This window comes from Labrus mixtus, chromosome 21 (assembly GCF_963584025.1).
Source record: "Labrus mixtus chromosome 21, fLabMix1.1, whole genome shotgun sequence".
In the NCBI taxonomy this organism is placed as follows: Eukaryota; Metazoa; Chordata; class Actinopteri; order Labriformes; family Labridae; genus Labrus; species Labrus mixtus.
Window position 1 is genome coordinate 19,426,183 of NC_083632.1, and position 17,196 is coordinate 19,443,378.

Here is a 17,196-nt window from a genome sequence, read left to right on the forward strand (position 1 = left end):
GACGTCAGGCGAAAAGCAATTATGAATGGACGAGACAACACATTAATTCGACACCGAAGAAGGTTTCATATAGTTGTATATTTACAACTATGGATATTAGTCGTTAACATTAATATAACAACACATGGCGCAAAAAGAGAGAGAGCACGTAAAGATAATAAGATAATTCCACTCCTGCTACGTTGAAGTCTGTAATTTTGGGGAATTCAGACAGCACCTGAAGGCAACACCAAAAACTCCAACAAAAATGTAGTTTTCAATCTAAACTTTGGCATTATATTGTCTATCATGTAGCATACACATACTTAATTTAACACTGCGATGTGCCTTTGCCGTCCTATTAATAAAAAGGTTTACGTAAAAATAGGCACTTTTACGTTTCACCCATAAACTTTTCGCGCATGCGTGCTCTGGTGAAACATGGGCACGATGGCTGCGGACAGTGCCTTGCTACTGTCTCTGGTGGAAGAATATGTCTCGGGACTACAGGACAGCAAGGCCAAAGATACAGCAACAGGCAAATAAGACTTCGTGTTTTTCTTGACACTTTTCCAGAATAATTCGTTGCATAGAAAACATCGTAGTGGCTGCTGAGCTTCCGCTTCAAGGATGCGCAACACAGCATGATGGTGAACTAGCTAACTTAGCACCACAACATCCTGTGTGGTGTTACAACATCATTATAAGATACGGATACGCTTTGTGACAATAGTCTGCTCATATTTTCACAAGAGCACCACACATTTAATTCATGCCAAGCGTTTTACGGTACTGTCATGTAGACATAAAGTGAATATTGATGCTATTGCAGTGTGGTGTCACTGCATGCAGCTTGCTAGCTGCTGTATTTGTTTCCGAGTAGCATCCTGTCAATGAACTCTGGACCTTTGAACTCCGCCGCCCTGCTAGTTAATCTGTAGTTAACTACTAGATAGAGTTAAGTTATGCTCATGTGTTGTAACGTGTCAGAGATTGTATTTACAATTCACTAAACTCAGTTTTCTGTTCAGGTGTAAAAGATGGACTCTTTACAGTCCTGCAGCTGGTTGAAGCTCTGGGGTAAGATATCAACACTCTGCTATATACTCAGCAATAACATTAACAAAACTAAATATTAAAGATGCATTTCTCTCTCACTCTAAGTGAGTAGGGTTTTCTTTTAGCCAGTGTCACTCAGGTCAAATATTTTGAAAATGTCTACTTTTTTTTTTGTTGCTGACCTCTATTAATGGCACCCGTTAATGTGAGCAAGTCTTAAATAAAAAGTTGATAAGGATTGTCATGTCTTTTCCTGTTGTAGCCTGAGTCTGACCAGCTCTCAGCCTCACACACGGGCCAGAGGCGTCCAGCTTCTCTCCGAAGTTCTACATGAGTGCCATGGAAATCTAACTGAGGGAGAAGGTACACTTTCTCTTTGTCCGTTTTTAAGAGATTGACAGATTTTCAATGCCATAAATATTACTTCCACGACTATGGTTATAAAACCCTATATCTGTCTAATAATAGTAAGAAATGAGGACATTAAGAAAGGATGGTGTGTTCACATGTAGCATATACATGAGTTATGTTTTGTCAACATGTCTCTGCTCTCCACAGTGGAAGTTCTCCTCGCCTTCTATGAAAACCGTCTAAAGGACCATTACGTCATCACACCCCCTGTTTTACAGGGGCTCAGAGCACTGGTTAGTGTTTATGTCTGTTATCTATGTTTTAGTGGCAACATCAGAAAGTTCCTTGATGAAATTGGCATTTCATTGAAAGTGTCACGATAGTTTGTGTTTGGCAGGTTTGGGAATCATTTAGAAAAAGTTCCAAATATGATTGCAATGGCACTAATGATCATTGTGTGTTTGTTTGTTATTTTTAGACAAAATGTACAGTGTTGCCTCCTGGATCAGCGGTGTCAATGCTGAGGTCTTTGTTCCAGGATGTTCATGTCCAGGTAATGATCGACTTTTTAGGATTTAGTGCAAAGTGTTAAAGTTGAAGCTTAAGGGTCACATTATGTAAAATACATTTTCTAGGTTTTTCAGACACTAATATTTGTCACTAGCCTGTCAACAAACCCCCCAACTATGAGAAAAGTCTGTCCTCTCCGTCTTTTGCCTGATCCACCTTTTAGAAAACATGTGCTCAAACAGGCCGTTTGGAGATTTAGTAGCTCCTCCCCCAGGTGGGTGACACTCCCACAGCTAGGTGTTTGTTCTGTCCTCTGAGTCTACCTTCTCCCCGTAAACAATAGGGCATGGTACAAGTTAGCCCAAACCACCCAGAGCCTTCCAGAGGGGCGCGTTCAAACACTTGTATTGTATTGTATTTAAAGCTAAAAACACCAAAACAGCCTGTTCTGAGTGAATTTGAAATAGAGGGGTTTAAAGGCATGATCAAATACAGGATTGGAGTGGATTTGTAGGAAAAAACTTCATAAACATATTTTAGGGACCTCTGAGACGTGTTTAAACTTCTGTAAAGGGGGTGTAATATGTGACCTTTAATGTACCTCTTAGAAAGTATGTTATTTTCAGATGAACATGCAGCTTATGTGTAGCACTTGAAAGTGCTGTTTACTTTATCTGTAAGAGACAAAGACAACCAATCAGCTGAAAGAAGAGTCCAAATAGTTTTTGTACAGGATTACTGAATATTCATCTGCTGTAATTGGCCAGAGCTTAAAATGCACATCATCAGCAGACTAGCAGAGCATCATTAAGTGACATACTGTCTCTTGAATTCTTGTATATGAACACACACATGCATTCTTGTTCTTGTTTCCTTCATGATATAGAAATATGTTCCCTTTTATAAAATATTCTTTGCTGGTAAACTTGACTAATCTTAATCTTTCTCAAACTTTCCCATTGTGGGTAAAAAGCTGACGCAGTCTGTTTGTTTTCTTCCAGTCTTTGATGCTGTCAGAGAGAGCGTGTGTTTACAACATGCTCATCAACCTGATGAAGAGCAGAGAGGCCGGTAAGAGATAGCAGAATGAAGATTTAGGTTATTTAGACCTACAGAGAGTGAGCTTTGAATGCTGAAATCTCAGCAGTCGGCTGACTAATCACAGAGGTCATTTCTCTCCTCGGGGCAGTGAAACGCCTTCTAGCTGTGTAGTATAATCTGAGCTGTCACACCTTCTGCTTTGTTTGAGAGGGAGGAATGATTTTACATAGACAAACTGAAGGATGCAAATAGAGAGGTGACAATGAAGTGTTTGTGTGACCACTACCCTGTCTCTCCATTTGATACTATAGTAGAAGTAAACGTGAGGGTGTTAAACAATGGTCCCCTTTATGTAAAAAGATTTAAATGGAAATGAAGGCTCCATGCAACTGAGAAATCCCCTTCAGACAAATATTTGCTTGCTGCTTTTGATAGATTTTCTTTTTTTTGTCCGTTTTAATGCAAGACTTTCTTAATGCAGGCTTTCTTCAGATATAAGGGGAAGAAGTTCCAATGATTGTGGTGTCATATTATATTATCAAAATAAATATCCTGCACACCGTTTTATGTGATGAGCAAAGTCGATTACTAGAACTAAAAACCAATCCTTGTGTTTCTGTTTGATGTTTAATCAGAACTGAAAGGTTTGGGGGCAGACTTTGTGTTTGGCTTCGTCCAATCAATGGACGGAGAGAGAGATCCTCGCAATCTCCTATTGGCCTTCCAGGTGGCCAACAACATCATCCATCGAGGTTATGATCTAGGTGAGAATACACACAGGTGCACACACACACATAGACGCACATACAGCATCTTTCTCTTTGTTGTTTTCTCTCTTCCTCTTCTTAGAACTCTGTCATTAATTATTACACAGTTCAACATGCGTCTGTTTTTCCTCCCTGATTTCATTTCCTGTCTGTCGCCCCAGGTAAATTCGCAGAGGAGCTGTTTGAGGTGACGTCCTGCTATTTCCCCATCGACTTCAGCCCTGTGAGTCCCTGTTTACTCAGCTGCGTGTGTCTGAGAACTGACGAAAGCACTGAGGGCAGCAGACAGAAATGTCATCACTGACTTCCTGTGACCTCGATACAACAATAACACAGAGTCTGTCTCTTTGTCTGCATGTGCACATTTCCCATGATGCACATGACGGGATCACGGCTCTGTGATTGTTTGTCTGGAACAAAACAGACACCAAACGCTACCAATATAACGTGCGATATGACATAAGGACCAATCATGTCCTCACTAGACAACATATCCAAAGACATTACAGACAGTAGATTTCTCTGTGTAATTTAAAGTGTCATCCTGTTGTATAGTAAAGCTTCTCTCTTATATATCATGTCCAACAATAAAACAGGATGACATGACACTTTAAGTGCAGAAATACATTCATTGCCAGTTTCCACATAGTCCGTGCACGCCACGGTCTGTCAGCGGTATTCGCTGCCACTTTAGTCAACGCTCCTGTTTCCACAGGAAGCGCCGCAGCCCGTCTCCGGAGCGTGCCAGCAGCAACACTCCACCACGCTTTGCTTTGTTTCAAATACGCTGCGAGTCTATTTTTTTTGATGGAGTAAGCTGCACGCACGCATCAAGCTGAACAAAATAGAACGACCCCGACAGGAAGTCAGACAAAGAAACACACGAGCATCCGGTCAATTTCAAAATAAAACACAATGTCCAGACTCCTGATCGTATTTTCCATCAGTTTATCAAATTTACGTCAAAACAGGCTCCAAACGAACAAGACTTCATCCTCAAGAAAGACAAAAGCAACATGTTGTTTGCACGTTTTTCTCTTGATTCCCGCGGGATCTTCTAGTTCTCCTGTGATGTGTGTACAGCTGATCATGGCTGTGCTCCCTCTCCAGAAACGGATCCAGTGGGGCAGGGCACTCGCTGCCCGAGCGAAACCGTGGCGCTGACGGAACGCAGCTCGCATAGACTGTGGAAATTGGCAGTCAGGCTTCCCTCTTATAAAATCTGTCTGACTGTATTTCTGCACTCTGGAGGTTTTTGAGGTTGTCTGCTGCAGAGAAGCTATCAGAGAGTTGAAGTCTTGAGTTATAATGTGATGGAAAAGAACATTTTAGAACATGTAAATCATCAAGTTGGCATTAGAGAGACAGCTCTGTAACATACAGAAATGTTTTGGTTGTAATTATCAATCAATACTTTCTTATTTAAATAGTAAAAAATGTATAAAATGATCTCTGTTATTACTGCAGAGGCTCATGGTTTCACCTGTCAAAATGTGTAGGTGCTTGCAGGATTTCTATCCATTTCCAAAGCCTGTCTGTCTATTCCAACCTCACTTTTTAATTTCCCCATTTTCACCCACATCAGCCTCCCAATGACCCCCACGGCATCACCAAAGAGGAGCTCATCCAGACTCTGAGGGACGTCCTCACCGGGACACCAAAATTTGCTGAGGTACCACGATCAGTTTACGTTGACATTTTGCTTTTTTTTTCGGGTTGGATGGAGATCTCTTAACCTGAGAAGATTCCTATGACACCATTTTGCCTGAAGAGAATTCATGTTCTGTTTGTGTCTCTCCTGTTAAAGTTTCTGTTACCTCTCATCATTGAGAAACTGGATTCAGATGTTCTGAGTGCAAAGCTGGACTCACTGCAGACTCTGGTGAGACAGATCAACTTTTTTCCATATCTGTATATTTCCTCTGATGTTTAAATATTTGATTCCAAAGTTCTTCCTGTTGCAAGAGGTTTGTAAATGTGAGTGATATAAATCTGTTGTTATTAAGCAACTCAGTCACTTATTAAAACTACTGTGTTGCTGCTGTGAGGCCCGGAGCAGAGGTGTGTTACGGACAACTCGTGAAGGTGACGCAGGGTCTTGTGTGTTTTTCAGACTGCCTGTGTGTCACGATATGAACATAAGGACCTGGCAGAATTCCTGGAGGGCCTGTGGGCGTCTCTACGCAGAGAGGTAAAATGTCAATGACACTTTGTAGAAAGTATTGAGCATCACTAAGTTTATTTGAGTTGAGTCTTTTACTTTGCTGCTTTGAAAAACACAACAACTTGAGAACTGTTAGCTTGTGTTTTTCTGATTGTAGACACATTATTTGAACTCCAGACTTCTAAAAGTATGAGTCATAACCTTCTATCAATAGAACTGATGGATAGGTTATCAAAAGTGAGAATGTTTGGGGGGGCAGTGGTAGCATAGTGGTTAGTGTGCAGAGGCTGTAGATAGATAGATAGATAGATACTTTATTAATCCCGAGGGAAATTCAAAGCATCCAGTAGCAGTTTACAAAAGACATGAAACACAACATGAAACATTTGTTACAAATAAACAAACAACCGCTGTCCCCCCTCCCATACATATACAGTATATTAACCAACAACAAGTACGACCCTACATGGATTAAAACTAAACCTGTGCAATTAAAAAATAGACTATTACAAAGAAAAATGTACATAACCCCATGCAGGAGTAAAAATGTAGTCCTCCAGGCGGGGGGCACAGGCAGAAATCCAACCTGTGGCTCCTTTCCCGCATGTCATTCCCTACTCTGTCTCTATCTCCTGATTTCAGACTCTTTTGAGAATGATATTGAAGGATCTAAAGGAAATGACACTCAGCTAAGTTCTTTGAGGGGCGAAAGGAACACAAACAGTTTTTCAAACTTGGAAAGGCAAAAAAACGAAGTGAAGTCTGGACTGATGCGGATATGAATCAGTGTTTTCTTTTGTTCTCCTCATAAAAGAGAACAAATCCTCATGTGCTGAAAACCTTTTTTTTAAATGCAAAACAAATCATAGAATGATGTTAAAAGACTTTTTGTTGAACTATTCAGATCAGATGAAACAGTAAATGTTGATGGCATTCTGAATCTGAAGAACAATCCAATAATGTAATGACAATGTTCCTCTCTTGTTTCTGTTTTCATCAAAGGTGTTTCAGACGTCGAGTGAGAAGATCGAGGCTGCCGGCCTCGCCGCGTTAACCGCGATGACTTCCTGTCTGTCTCGCTCAGTCCTCACCTCCGACTCTGAAGACTCGCTCTGCACCTTCCTGGAATTCGTTCTTGAAGGTGACTAACCATCAAATCCAGCTGATGTGCACGTGCATGATGAAAAACGGACTGCACATAAACACGAGGAGTTTCTGCACAAATGCACATACTGAAGGAAAAATTAGGACCAGAGAAATACTGATAAACCACATCCAGAGGGTGTTTTTATTTCACCTGAAATTGGATAACAGAAAACAAAAAACAATGGGCGGGTTTACTGAAGAGGTAGAGCTGACGGGCCTGAGATTAGACCTCAGTGACGGTTGACGTCTTTATTTCTGAACTGCTTGTACAGATCACATGTGATGCTATAAGTCCCACATGAAAGTGACATTGGACTTACAATGAAACTCTCCTCAACCAAGGACAATAAAGAAACCCACCTGACAACACAAAGAACTTAAACTACATCATCAAATTCTTTTAACGCTGTGGAACAATGTGTGTATCCTGCTCGGTACAAAGTATTAAAACAACATGTGTTTTTAAAAAGTCTGATGTCATTCCAGACTGCAAACATCACCTTAGTGAGCCAGACCTGAAACTGGTGTGGCCAAGCGCCAAGCTCCTGCAGGCCGCCTGCAGCGCCTCCAACAGGGCGAGCCGCATCATTACAGCTGCTGTCATGCCGTCTCTACTTGAGCAGTACAACAGCGGAACAGAGGTAAATAAAAAAAACACATCCAGATGTGCATGTGTTCATTTTAAGAAGTTGAGGTTTGATGAATGTTGTCTCTTAACATCTGGGTCAAATTCCTGAGGTCGTTCACTTTGAGTTTTTTAATTTATATGTTTATAAAAATCTGTTGAAAATGTGTCTGTTTGTCTTTGTGAAGTCTCCTCAAAGACGCACTCTACTGGAGGTTGTGCAGAGATTCATCCAGTCGGTTAAAGGCAGCCAGTCCGCAGAGAAAGGCAAGTGCTGTTTGATTCTGTCATCGTATTCACTTAGTGAGGTCACAACCTTGTTTACAGCTGTGTCTTGTACCAAATGAACAGCAATAAAAATCATCTTTAAATTGCACTACACATGAGTTATGATTTTTCTACGTTTGAAATAATCACATCCACACAATAACATCTGCCATGGTAATCAAATACAGATATTTAAACTGTTTGGGTTCCATAGCTCATCTGATTCCTGTCATTGCGTTGCTTGTACCAGAGACACATGTTTGAATTGAATCAAGATCAAACTCTGTCATTGACGATAATCAAAAACTTAATGAAACTTCACTTGATCTTACATCATGAGTTTTTAGTGTTTTTAGTGTCTTTGTGTGTTTGTACTCTGACAGGAACTTTCTTTCTGCTCTTTCTTAAACATGATGAAACACTATAAAGCCTTGGAGCTCATGGCACAATTTGCTTTACTCAAGTGTAGAACCAGGCTGCATGGCGGTGCAGTGGTTAGCGCTGTTGCGTCATAGCGAGGAGGTTCCTGGTTTGAATCCTCGTCAGACAGAAGCCTCTCTGTGTTAGCATGTTCCCCCCTGTGCATGTGTGTTTCTCTCCGGGTACTCCAGCTTCCTCCAACAGTCCTGTTTACATGCTGCTTTATTTAATTGGTGACTGGCAACGCAATGACAGGAATCAGATGAGCTATGGAACCTAAAAGTATAAAATATCTGCATTTGATTACCACGGCAGATGTTATTATGTGGATATAATTACGTCAAACAAAGAGGAATCATAACTCATCTGTAGCTGTATGTGTGTGTGGCTGGTTGTCTGTCTCTACATGTCAGCCCTCTGATTGGCTGGCGGACAGTACAGGTTGTAGCCCGCCTCATGTTCAATGACAGCTAGGATTGGCTCCAGCCCCCCACGACCCCGAACGGGAAAAGCATTATAGATAATGAATGGATGGAAGTTTAGAACCACACCAGATTCTTTACTTGTCTTTTTTCTGTGTTTCCTCCCTCCACACCAGAAGAGAGTGTGTTCGTAGCCTTCCGTCCGTCTCTGTGCAGCATGGTGTTTTCAGCTCTGACGGAGATTAATTCCAGTCTGCAGATCACAGCCACCTCAGTGCTCACCTCACTAGCACAACAAACAGGTGAGCTTCAATCAGCTCTCTAAGCTCACAGTGGAGTGGTTCCATCAGGAGGTTTTCAAATATTACAAATCTACTGTCTCTCTCAGGTTTGCTGTTGGACTCCGATGTAGAGCTCGCTGTAGATCACCTGACCAGACTGCTTCTGGTGGAGGACGAGGAAAGTGTCAGGTCAGTTTCCACCTGTCTGTCTTTCATTGACGGCATCAAATGAAGCGTCAGGGTCTTGTGTTGCAGTGTAACAGTCATTTTGTCTCTCTGTCTTCAGTCTTGCTGTGGTGGAGTGTGCCGGAGCCTTAGCAGAGCTTCACCCTGCAGCATTTATCACCAAACTGATCCCAAGACTGAAGGAGGAGATGTTCTCTGGTAAGTCATAGGCCTTCACGCTCACTTGTTTTATCACTCTTGTTTACAATTTAAGAGAACTCTGGAAAATAATCTGTAATGTTCAGGGGGATGTCATGAATATACCTCACAAACCTTTTTCCTCTCCTTCACTTCAGATCCGATGGATCAAGACAACAACAGAGTATCTTCTGAGCAGAAGTCCCATCATGCAGTGCGCCAGCGGTGTTTGTCCGCCCTAGCTGCAGTGTCCACTCAACCCAGTGTGGTCCAGGAGAGCACACCAGTCCTCATGGAGGTCCTCAGCTCAGCACACGCAGGTAATCTGTCCAGAGAGATCCTTTTCTGGATTCTGGTGAAGACTATTTTTTTATGAAGTCCTCATGAAGGGGAACTTAGAGAGTATCTAACCGCCCTGTTGTGACATATTTCCCAGGATGGAACCAATCACATGATAGAAGGCGGGACTTAATGTTGGGAGGAATTTGATTGGATTGTTAGCTTTGACAAAAAGAAATAGGGAACTCCCCTGAGTGCAGGATGGGTCATCAGACATTAGAAATGTTTTACAGGACGAGAATTTACAATTATTTAGATGTGAAGACTCTCAGGTAATGGCAGATAAAGAACATTTAACGCTGGATTAAACCCAGGAAAAACTGTTTTTCTTTACATTGGGACTTTAAATGATTGGTGGAAGTCAACAGACTTTCAGCTTTATTGATCATTGAACATTTGTTCATATGTTGCCTTGAAGCATCAATCACAATCTCAACATATTTTGGCAGAATAATTTGTTTAATAACATTGAAACCAAAAGTCTGTGAGGACTAAAATAAGAACAGAAGTCAAGATTATCTCTGTGTCATCTGTTGTTGCACTTTGATAGCATAGTTCAGTCGTACATCAGAGCATAGAGCTCCAGAAGAATGACAATGCTATGTCCTTTCATTTTCCAGGAAGTGTTGCTTTCTCGATAGAGGAGGTGGTGTTGGCGTGTCGCAGCCTGCAGAGGATAGCAGAGCAGGTGAAGGACACTGAGGAGACGGGACGATGCTTCCATGACATCATCATCCCGCGTCTGCTGTCTCTGGCACTCCAGGCAGCACTACAGGGTGAGGAGCCGCTTTATTTAATTTATACACTCGCTTCTTTCTCATCACTAACTTCTACTTAAAGTTCAAACTCAGTGTCTTATTTTGAAAGACTTATGTTTGGGCTTTTGTGCCTTTAATGGAGAGATAGGACAGTGGATAGAGGTGGAAATCAGGGAGAGAGAGAGAGGGGATTGACATGCGGGAAAGGAGCCGCAGGCTGGATTCGAACCCGGGCCGCCCGCATTGAGGACTACGGCCTCCGTACATGGGACGCGCGCACAATCCACTGCACCACCAGCGCCCCTCGGTGTCTTATTTTGAAATCCTTTGCTCTCAGTGTAATAGTTACATTAGGAATAAACATGTATTAAGCCCATGACTCATAATAACTCAATTTGTATGCCTGCTTCATCACATTAATCTCACTTTCTAACTATGTAAGGAATATTCTTTCATCTAAAATGTCAATATTTTGTCTGTTCTTGTAGGTGACACGTCATCTGGTCATCGTAGTCCTCTTCTTCAGGAGTCCGTCCTGTCTGCCATGGTCCCTGTCATCAGTACTTCCTGCTCCAGGCTGCAGCCCAAGTCAGTACAAATCTTTCACCTCTTAGTTTTTCTCTCTTTTCTTCCTTGAACACTTCAACCAGGAAGTGAACTTTGGAGAAAGTCTGAAAATAGTTTTAGCAGTTAGTCAGCTGAAATATTTCAAGGTTTAAATAAATTGGAGGGAAAAAACAGAGAGAAATTAGTTAATGTTGAAGTTATCAGTTTCCTTTTTCTTCTAGACTAAGTTTTATATCATGAACATGTATCATGAGTCATCGTTTTATAGCTGAAGTTGAAGCACGTGTTTAACTAACTCAAGTTCAGTAACAACTTGCTGTTACATCTTAAAGTTTTAGATCATTTCTTTAATTCATTAAAAGAATGCTTTTCGTTCCTGTCTGTCTTTCACTCTCTGTTTTGTCGGTCCTTTAGTTTATGCAAAGATCTGTCAGAACATTCTTCATGAGGTTTGTGTGGTTTTCCTTTTTGCTGCGTTTCCTCTCATCAGGTTGGCGGAACAGACGGCGCTGAAGGTTGTGTCTCTCTTTTTGAGTGGTGATGTTTCCTTTCTGCCCGACAACTCCTTCCCTTCAAACATCCAGCTGCTCAAGGTATCTGTGGACATGGACGTTTCTAAATGAGTGTCGAGATAAGACGTGCTTGTATAAATTATGCATCCTTGAAAAGTTATTGAAGTTGTATTTATTCTGTTTTCCTGGTAGCATGAGGGGGACTCATGGAGCCAGTCTCAGATGGTCTGTCTGCTGATGGGATGTGTGTGTTCCTTACCTCGCAGTGTGAGTCTCAGCTACAACACTTTAATGTGTAAATCTTTAAAACACACTGTTGTTACTGGTGCTTTGTGCTAAGTGTTGTGCATGTCATCCAGGTGGAGGTGCCTCAGATGGATCAGCTGCTGTCAGAGCTGGAGGAGATGAGCTGCTCCTGCAGCCACCAGCTCTCGTACACCTCAGCTGCAAAATGCTTCGCTGGCCTGGTTAATAAGAGACCACAGGGTCAGTTTGTTTCTTAATCAGTCACATGTATGAATTCTTCATAACAGAGAGCCTCACTTTGTCATCTTAAAGCAGAAGTGATTGTTTGGTTTCTTCTTCAGGCGATGATCTCGACAGTCTAATACAGAGAACGATGAAGAGAGTTTGCATTGAGCTGAACTCTGTATCTTCATCAGTACGCACTCAGGCTTTCACCCTCATGATCTGGGTAAGAGTTACACTGTTTTTAATTTAATGATTGTTTAAAGGTCACATATTATTCTCCTTTTCAACAAGTGTAAATAAGTCTCAGAGCTTGCCAAAACATCTCTGTGACATTTCTTGTTAAAATCCAGTGATCCTGTATTTGATCATATAAACCCCTCTATTTCAGCCCTGCTCAGAACAGGCTGTTTCTGTGTCTGTACCTTTAAATGTAAATGAGTTTGTGTTTGACCACACCCCCTCTAGAAGGGCTTGGGTCGTCTCGGGCTTTCTCGCTTCATGCTCTATTGTTTACGGTGAGAAGTCAGACTCAGAGGGCCGAACAAACACCTAGCTGTGGGAGGGGTTAGTGCCTTTTGTGATGTCACAAAGGGAAAATCTCCAAACACCTTTTTTTGAGTACACATTTTCTGAAAAGTTTAGCAGGCAGAAGACGGAGAGGAGGGACTTCTCTTCTAATTGGAGGGTTTGTCGACAGACTAGAGTCACATGAGTGTTAGAAAACCATTGTAAAGTGTATTTTGCATAATATGTGACCTTTAATTATGAGCTTTCGGTCAAAAGATAAAGTTAATAGCTAAATAAAAATGTATACGTAGGTTTAAGAAGTTGATGATGCAGTGATGTTGCTCTTGTCTCCAGGTTGCCAAGGCTCTACTCCTCAGATACCACCCTCTGTCTACTGCCCTCACTGACAAGGTAACAACACACACACAATCATATTTATAACTGCACTCGAGGAACTACATGTTTGTACTACTACAGTATATGCTTTACAGACTTTTAAAGAAATACGTATATACCTTTTGAGATGAGATAATGAACAAGTAGACTTTTCAGACCATTAATTTGACTTTTCCTAAATCTGTGTGTTTGAAGCTCTTCTCTCTGCTTGATGACGCTGACCTGGGTCCAATGGCTGCAGGCGGCTTCTCTCTGCTGATGAGCGACTCTGCTGACATCCTGAGCCGTGGTTGCCACGCTGACGTCCGCATCATGTACCGCCAGCGCTTCTTCAGTGAGAACTCAGCAAAGTTGGTTCAGGGCTTCAACACTGCACCACAAGGTACACTCAGTTATTTTACATCAAGTTTTACTTCAGGAGACAGGAATGCATTTTGCTTTACATTACAGACAGTCCAGGAATGATAACAGGAAATAATACAGTGCATACATTTTTCAGACTAGAGCAAGATTCCTAAACTGATATTTGAAAATATTGAAGAGCCCATATTCTGCCCTTTTTGGGGTTGGTATATTTAATCTATGTATCTACTTTTGTACGTTCACAATAGCTAAAGTTCGAATAAAGTGTCTGTTTTCATGTACTGCTGCTCCTTGCTCCCTCTACGCTCTGAGTCCGTCAGCTACGCTCTGTTGAGCCCACACTGTTAGACCCCACGTGGGCCAAGTCTGCTCTGATTGGTCTGCCGATCCGCTCTGTCGTTATTAGTCAGTGGCTCAGCACGCTTTCTCAGAAATTTCAACATGAGCTGCAGGGCTTGCCACAACGAGCCAATGGACTTAGATCAGTGATCTCACACTGACAATGACATCGGACTGACAAATTTTTATCGAGGGGGGCTAGAACCGAACGTTACATGCAGCTAATGAAGTATGAAGGTGTCCCAGCCTTTAGTCTGTTACAATAACAAAGTCTGCTCCTCTCCTGTGGCTAATGTTGACTCTAAAGTTGAATCTTAATGTGCAAATATATACAGTAAAAGGATAAAGGTGAAATAAATCTGAAGAGTAGTCTGAGCCTACATGTCACTGTTTATAACGAAGGTCATTGTTCCTCTGGTGGACCGGACCCTAAAAAAAAATACATTTGGGGGAGAATGTAGAGTTTACTCACTTCTTCTTCTTCAGGCCCAACTTCACCACTAACTCGACTTCTACAGCATATTCTATAATTCTTCTTTTTCTAGTTTTCTGACCACTCAAAGCACTTTGGAAAATCCTTTGTCTGGTGTCGACACTTATTTTCGCTCTTATCATTCATGGATATGGACAGAGGATCTACAGTTTTAATTTCAATCAGTTCATCTCCAAGAAGTACCGTGTATGAGAGATTAGATAAATGTAAGTTACCATGCAATCTAGATTACTTTTAAACTTCAAGTTAATACACATTATATTTAAAAAGATGTGGAGAACTTCAGATGAGGAAATGAACCTCCTAATGAAGGGAAAGTTGTAGTCACTGCAGATTAAAGATTATTGTTCTGACATCTTAAGTTAATTTATTAAATCATTTTGTGTGTTTTGTCTCCCCTTACAGAGAAAAAGCCAAACTACCTGAAGGCTCTGTCCAACATTGTCAACAACCTCCCCAAGCAGGTTCAAATCACTGAACTCCCAGCGGTGAGTAAAGAATCAACCGCTGTGCTCACTGCAACTTCACTTCCAAATATAACTAAAACATCATTAACCACGTTGTGTGAAGGATTGTTAAATGTGTTAACTGTTTTGGTGCAGCTTCTGTCTCTGCTGCTGGAAGCCTTGTCGTGTCCCGACCAGGGCGTGCAGCTTTCCACTCTGTCCTGTCTGGAGCCCGTTCTCACCGACCCGCCACCCGCACTCATCCGGCAGCTGGAAGCTTTGGTGAACAGACTGCTGAACCTCACCTCCAGTCCTGCCATGGTTAGTGGATCACACCACAGAGCGTTCTCTGTACTCTTCTGTCCTGATGTTAATATTTGAAGCAGTGAGGCACTAATTAAATGATGCTTCCAATATATTTTCTGATGACCCTGATGAAGGCCACAAGCCGAAACATGTGGGTCTAATAAAGTTAATAAAGTTGATCTTCATACTACGAGTGTTGCTGAACCTTTCACTCTTCATGCAGCTTGGTAGTTGGTGAGGTTGTGCTTCTCCATCATTTTAAACAGTTAAAGGTCAAATTGTTTGCATCATAGGGTTCTTAGAGCTACAGCTAACTAATCATCATCCTAAATGTTTACAGTTATATGATATGTTATACAGCATTCACATATTTATTATCCAGAGCTCTTATGTATATGATGTTTGTGTCTTGCAGAACGTCAGAATCACCTCCTTACACTGCATCCTTGCTGTTTCCCGCTTCCCTGAACATGAGGTACATTATTAACAATATTCATATGATATGATGTCTTTATTTAGGTTACACTCAAGTCAAATTACTCTGGAGATAACTGGACTCAGTTTTATTCAAAGAGCAGATCATTTATTAAAGAATCTGTTGCACTTTTATTAACCTCGTCTTCATTAGAATAAATGAAATATAAATGCTTTGTTTTAAGGCTAATAAACCATTGAGGCAATCATTTTATTTTGATTATCTAACATGTGCACAGATCAAGTAAGGACATTTATTTTGCCGCTTCAGGTCCTGCCGTTTCGTGCCAGAGTGCTGCGAGCTCTGGCCCGGCCTCTGGATGATAAGAAGAGGCTGGTGAGGAGTGGGGCGGTTCAGGCGAGAGGAGAATGGTAAGAATCTAACATCTGTTTCATATTAACAGTCAGAGATACTTAGATTTAAATCAATCTAAAAATCAGGATCTCTCCCTTTTTACTTATGACAGGTTTTTGCTTTGCGTGTAACTCTATGATGGTGTTTAAATGTCAGTTAAACATAAAACCAGTTTCAGTAACTTCACTGTGATTTTTTAAGTCCGGGGTCTTTTATAACGAGGTGTCTCATTTTTCTCAAAGGTTCATGTTGGGAAGTCCTGGGGGAAAGTGATTCTGCCCCTCCGTCTCCCATCCTCCATAAACCTTAAAAGAAAACTGATAATGGAGATTCAGAGTCTGGGACCAGAGAACACAGATCAAAGCTGTGCGCTCCACTCATCAGCTCTCTTCCCCCCCCCCCAGTCCTCTGTGGATCTGTCTTCATCCCTCCATCCACCTCCTCTCATCTTTCACTTTTTATTAAACCACTTTCTTTGTAACTGACTTGATGAACGCACAAATATGAGTATACAGACGGACTATGGAGGGAGGATTAAGTTAAAGGAGTGATACTGACAAGTTTAATATGTTACATGCCTTATTTATAATGGGGATCTCTCTTTTTAGAGTGAATATGTCATGAGGATGTAAGGAGGCATCTAGCTTGTTCACAGTTAGAAAACGTCTTTGTTCATTTTACAACACAAACCAATGCCAGTCATAAAAACCCAGATTATATCTTTAAGTTTTCTTCTCTGTCAGATAAACAGCTACAACACCTCCGCACACCATCACCACAAAACAACACAAACGTACAGTCATTGTAAAATGAAGGACAACATTATTAGATGTTGATATACTTAATTTGAAAAAAAAAGAAATCTTGAAAAATAAGTTTTGTGCTCTTTTTGTAATTTAATTAATACAATTCAAACAAAGTTATTATTAACCCTTTGTTAAATTATATTGATATAAAATTGGCTTCAGTTAAATGTGCTTTGAATGTATCCATTGAAAGAAGCTCACACTGTTGTTGTGTTATTTGGGATTATCATTTCTCTGGTGGAAACTTGAGGGAGCTCCAATTATCATATCGTGATGTCTTGAAACCCAGTGAGAACATCAGTGAAGCTCGGACAGTTTATATCTTGACGTCTGAATGAATGTGTAACTCCTGATTAATGACAGCTGGGGGGGGGGAGGGGGGGTGTTGTTGATTTGCATCACTCTGGTGTGCCAGCTGGGTGGGGATGTTGAGACCTGGAATGATATGACTGTGCCAAACGTCCTGTTGATTCTCACACCGTGAACTAAATGAAGAACTTCTACATGTCCTCCACTGACATTTCCATTTTAAGACGTTTGACATGATTGAGCGTCTCTTCTGTGTTGATGCAAATGTACGTTGAATTAAGTTATATGGATAATATGTCAACATCTGTGTTCTTAATATCTGAACACACTGATGATTGATCAGAGTGCTCGGTCACTGCA

The 17,196-nt window shown here is 41.3% G+C and overlaps 1 protein-coding gene across 1 annotated transcript; it reads left to right on the plus strand.

Annotated features, from left to right (window-relative positions):
- The first annotated feature begins 394 nt into the window (after window positions 1-394).
- mms19 (MMS19 homolog, cytosolic iron-sulfur assembly component) lies at window positions 395-16,707 on the plus strand. Its single transcript, XM_061028263.1, has 31 exons — window positions 395-517; window positions 1,011-1,059; window positions 1,301-1,401; window positions 1,597-1,682; window positions 1,868-1,942; window positions 2,901-2,970; window positions 3,576-3,704; window positions 3,869-3,930; window positions 5,293-5,379; window positions 5,515-5,589; window positions 5,821-5,898; window positions 6,874-7,012; window positions 7,504-7,658; window positions 7,831-7,909; window positions 8,928-9,053; window positions 9,140-9,221; window positions 9,319-9,416; window positions 9,554-9,715; window positions 10,355-10,510; window positions 10,981-11,080; window positions 11,550-11,652; window positions 11,764-11,838; window positions 11,931-12,057; window positions 12,159-12,265; window positions 12,904-12,960; window positions 13,141-13,327; window positions 14,546-14,628; window positions 14,743-14,907; window positions 15,308-15,367; window positions 15,638-15,738; window positions 15,964-16,707. Exons 1-31 carry the CDS (start codon window positions 421-423, stop codon window positions 15,992-15,994), a joined length of 3,102 nt encoding a protein of 1,033 aa, XP_060884246.1. The 5' UTR covers window positions 395-420; the 3' UTR covers window positions 15,995-16,707.
- Window positions 16,708-17,196: the final 489 nt, after the last annotated feature.

Excerpts from the sequence above, each read along its gene's own strand:
- mms19 (XM_061028263.1), top strand. The coding sequence starts at position 421 with ATGGGCACGATGGCTGCGGACAGTGCCTTGCTACTGTCTCTGGTGGAA. Across the intron at positions 1,943-2,900 it reads TCCAGGATGTTCATGTCCAG|TCTTTGATGCTGTCAGAGAG; the intron begins GTAATGATCGAC and ends GTTTTCTTCCAG. Across the intron at positions 14,629-14,742 it reads AAATCACTGAACTCCCAGCG|CTTCTGTCTCTGCTGCTGGA; the intron begins GTGAGTAAAGAA and ends GTTTTGGTGCAG.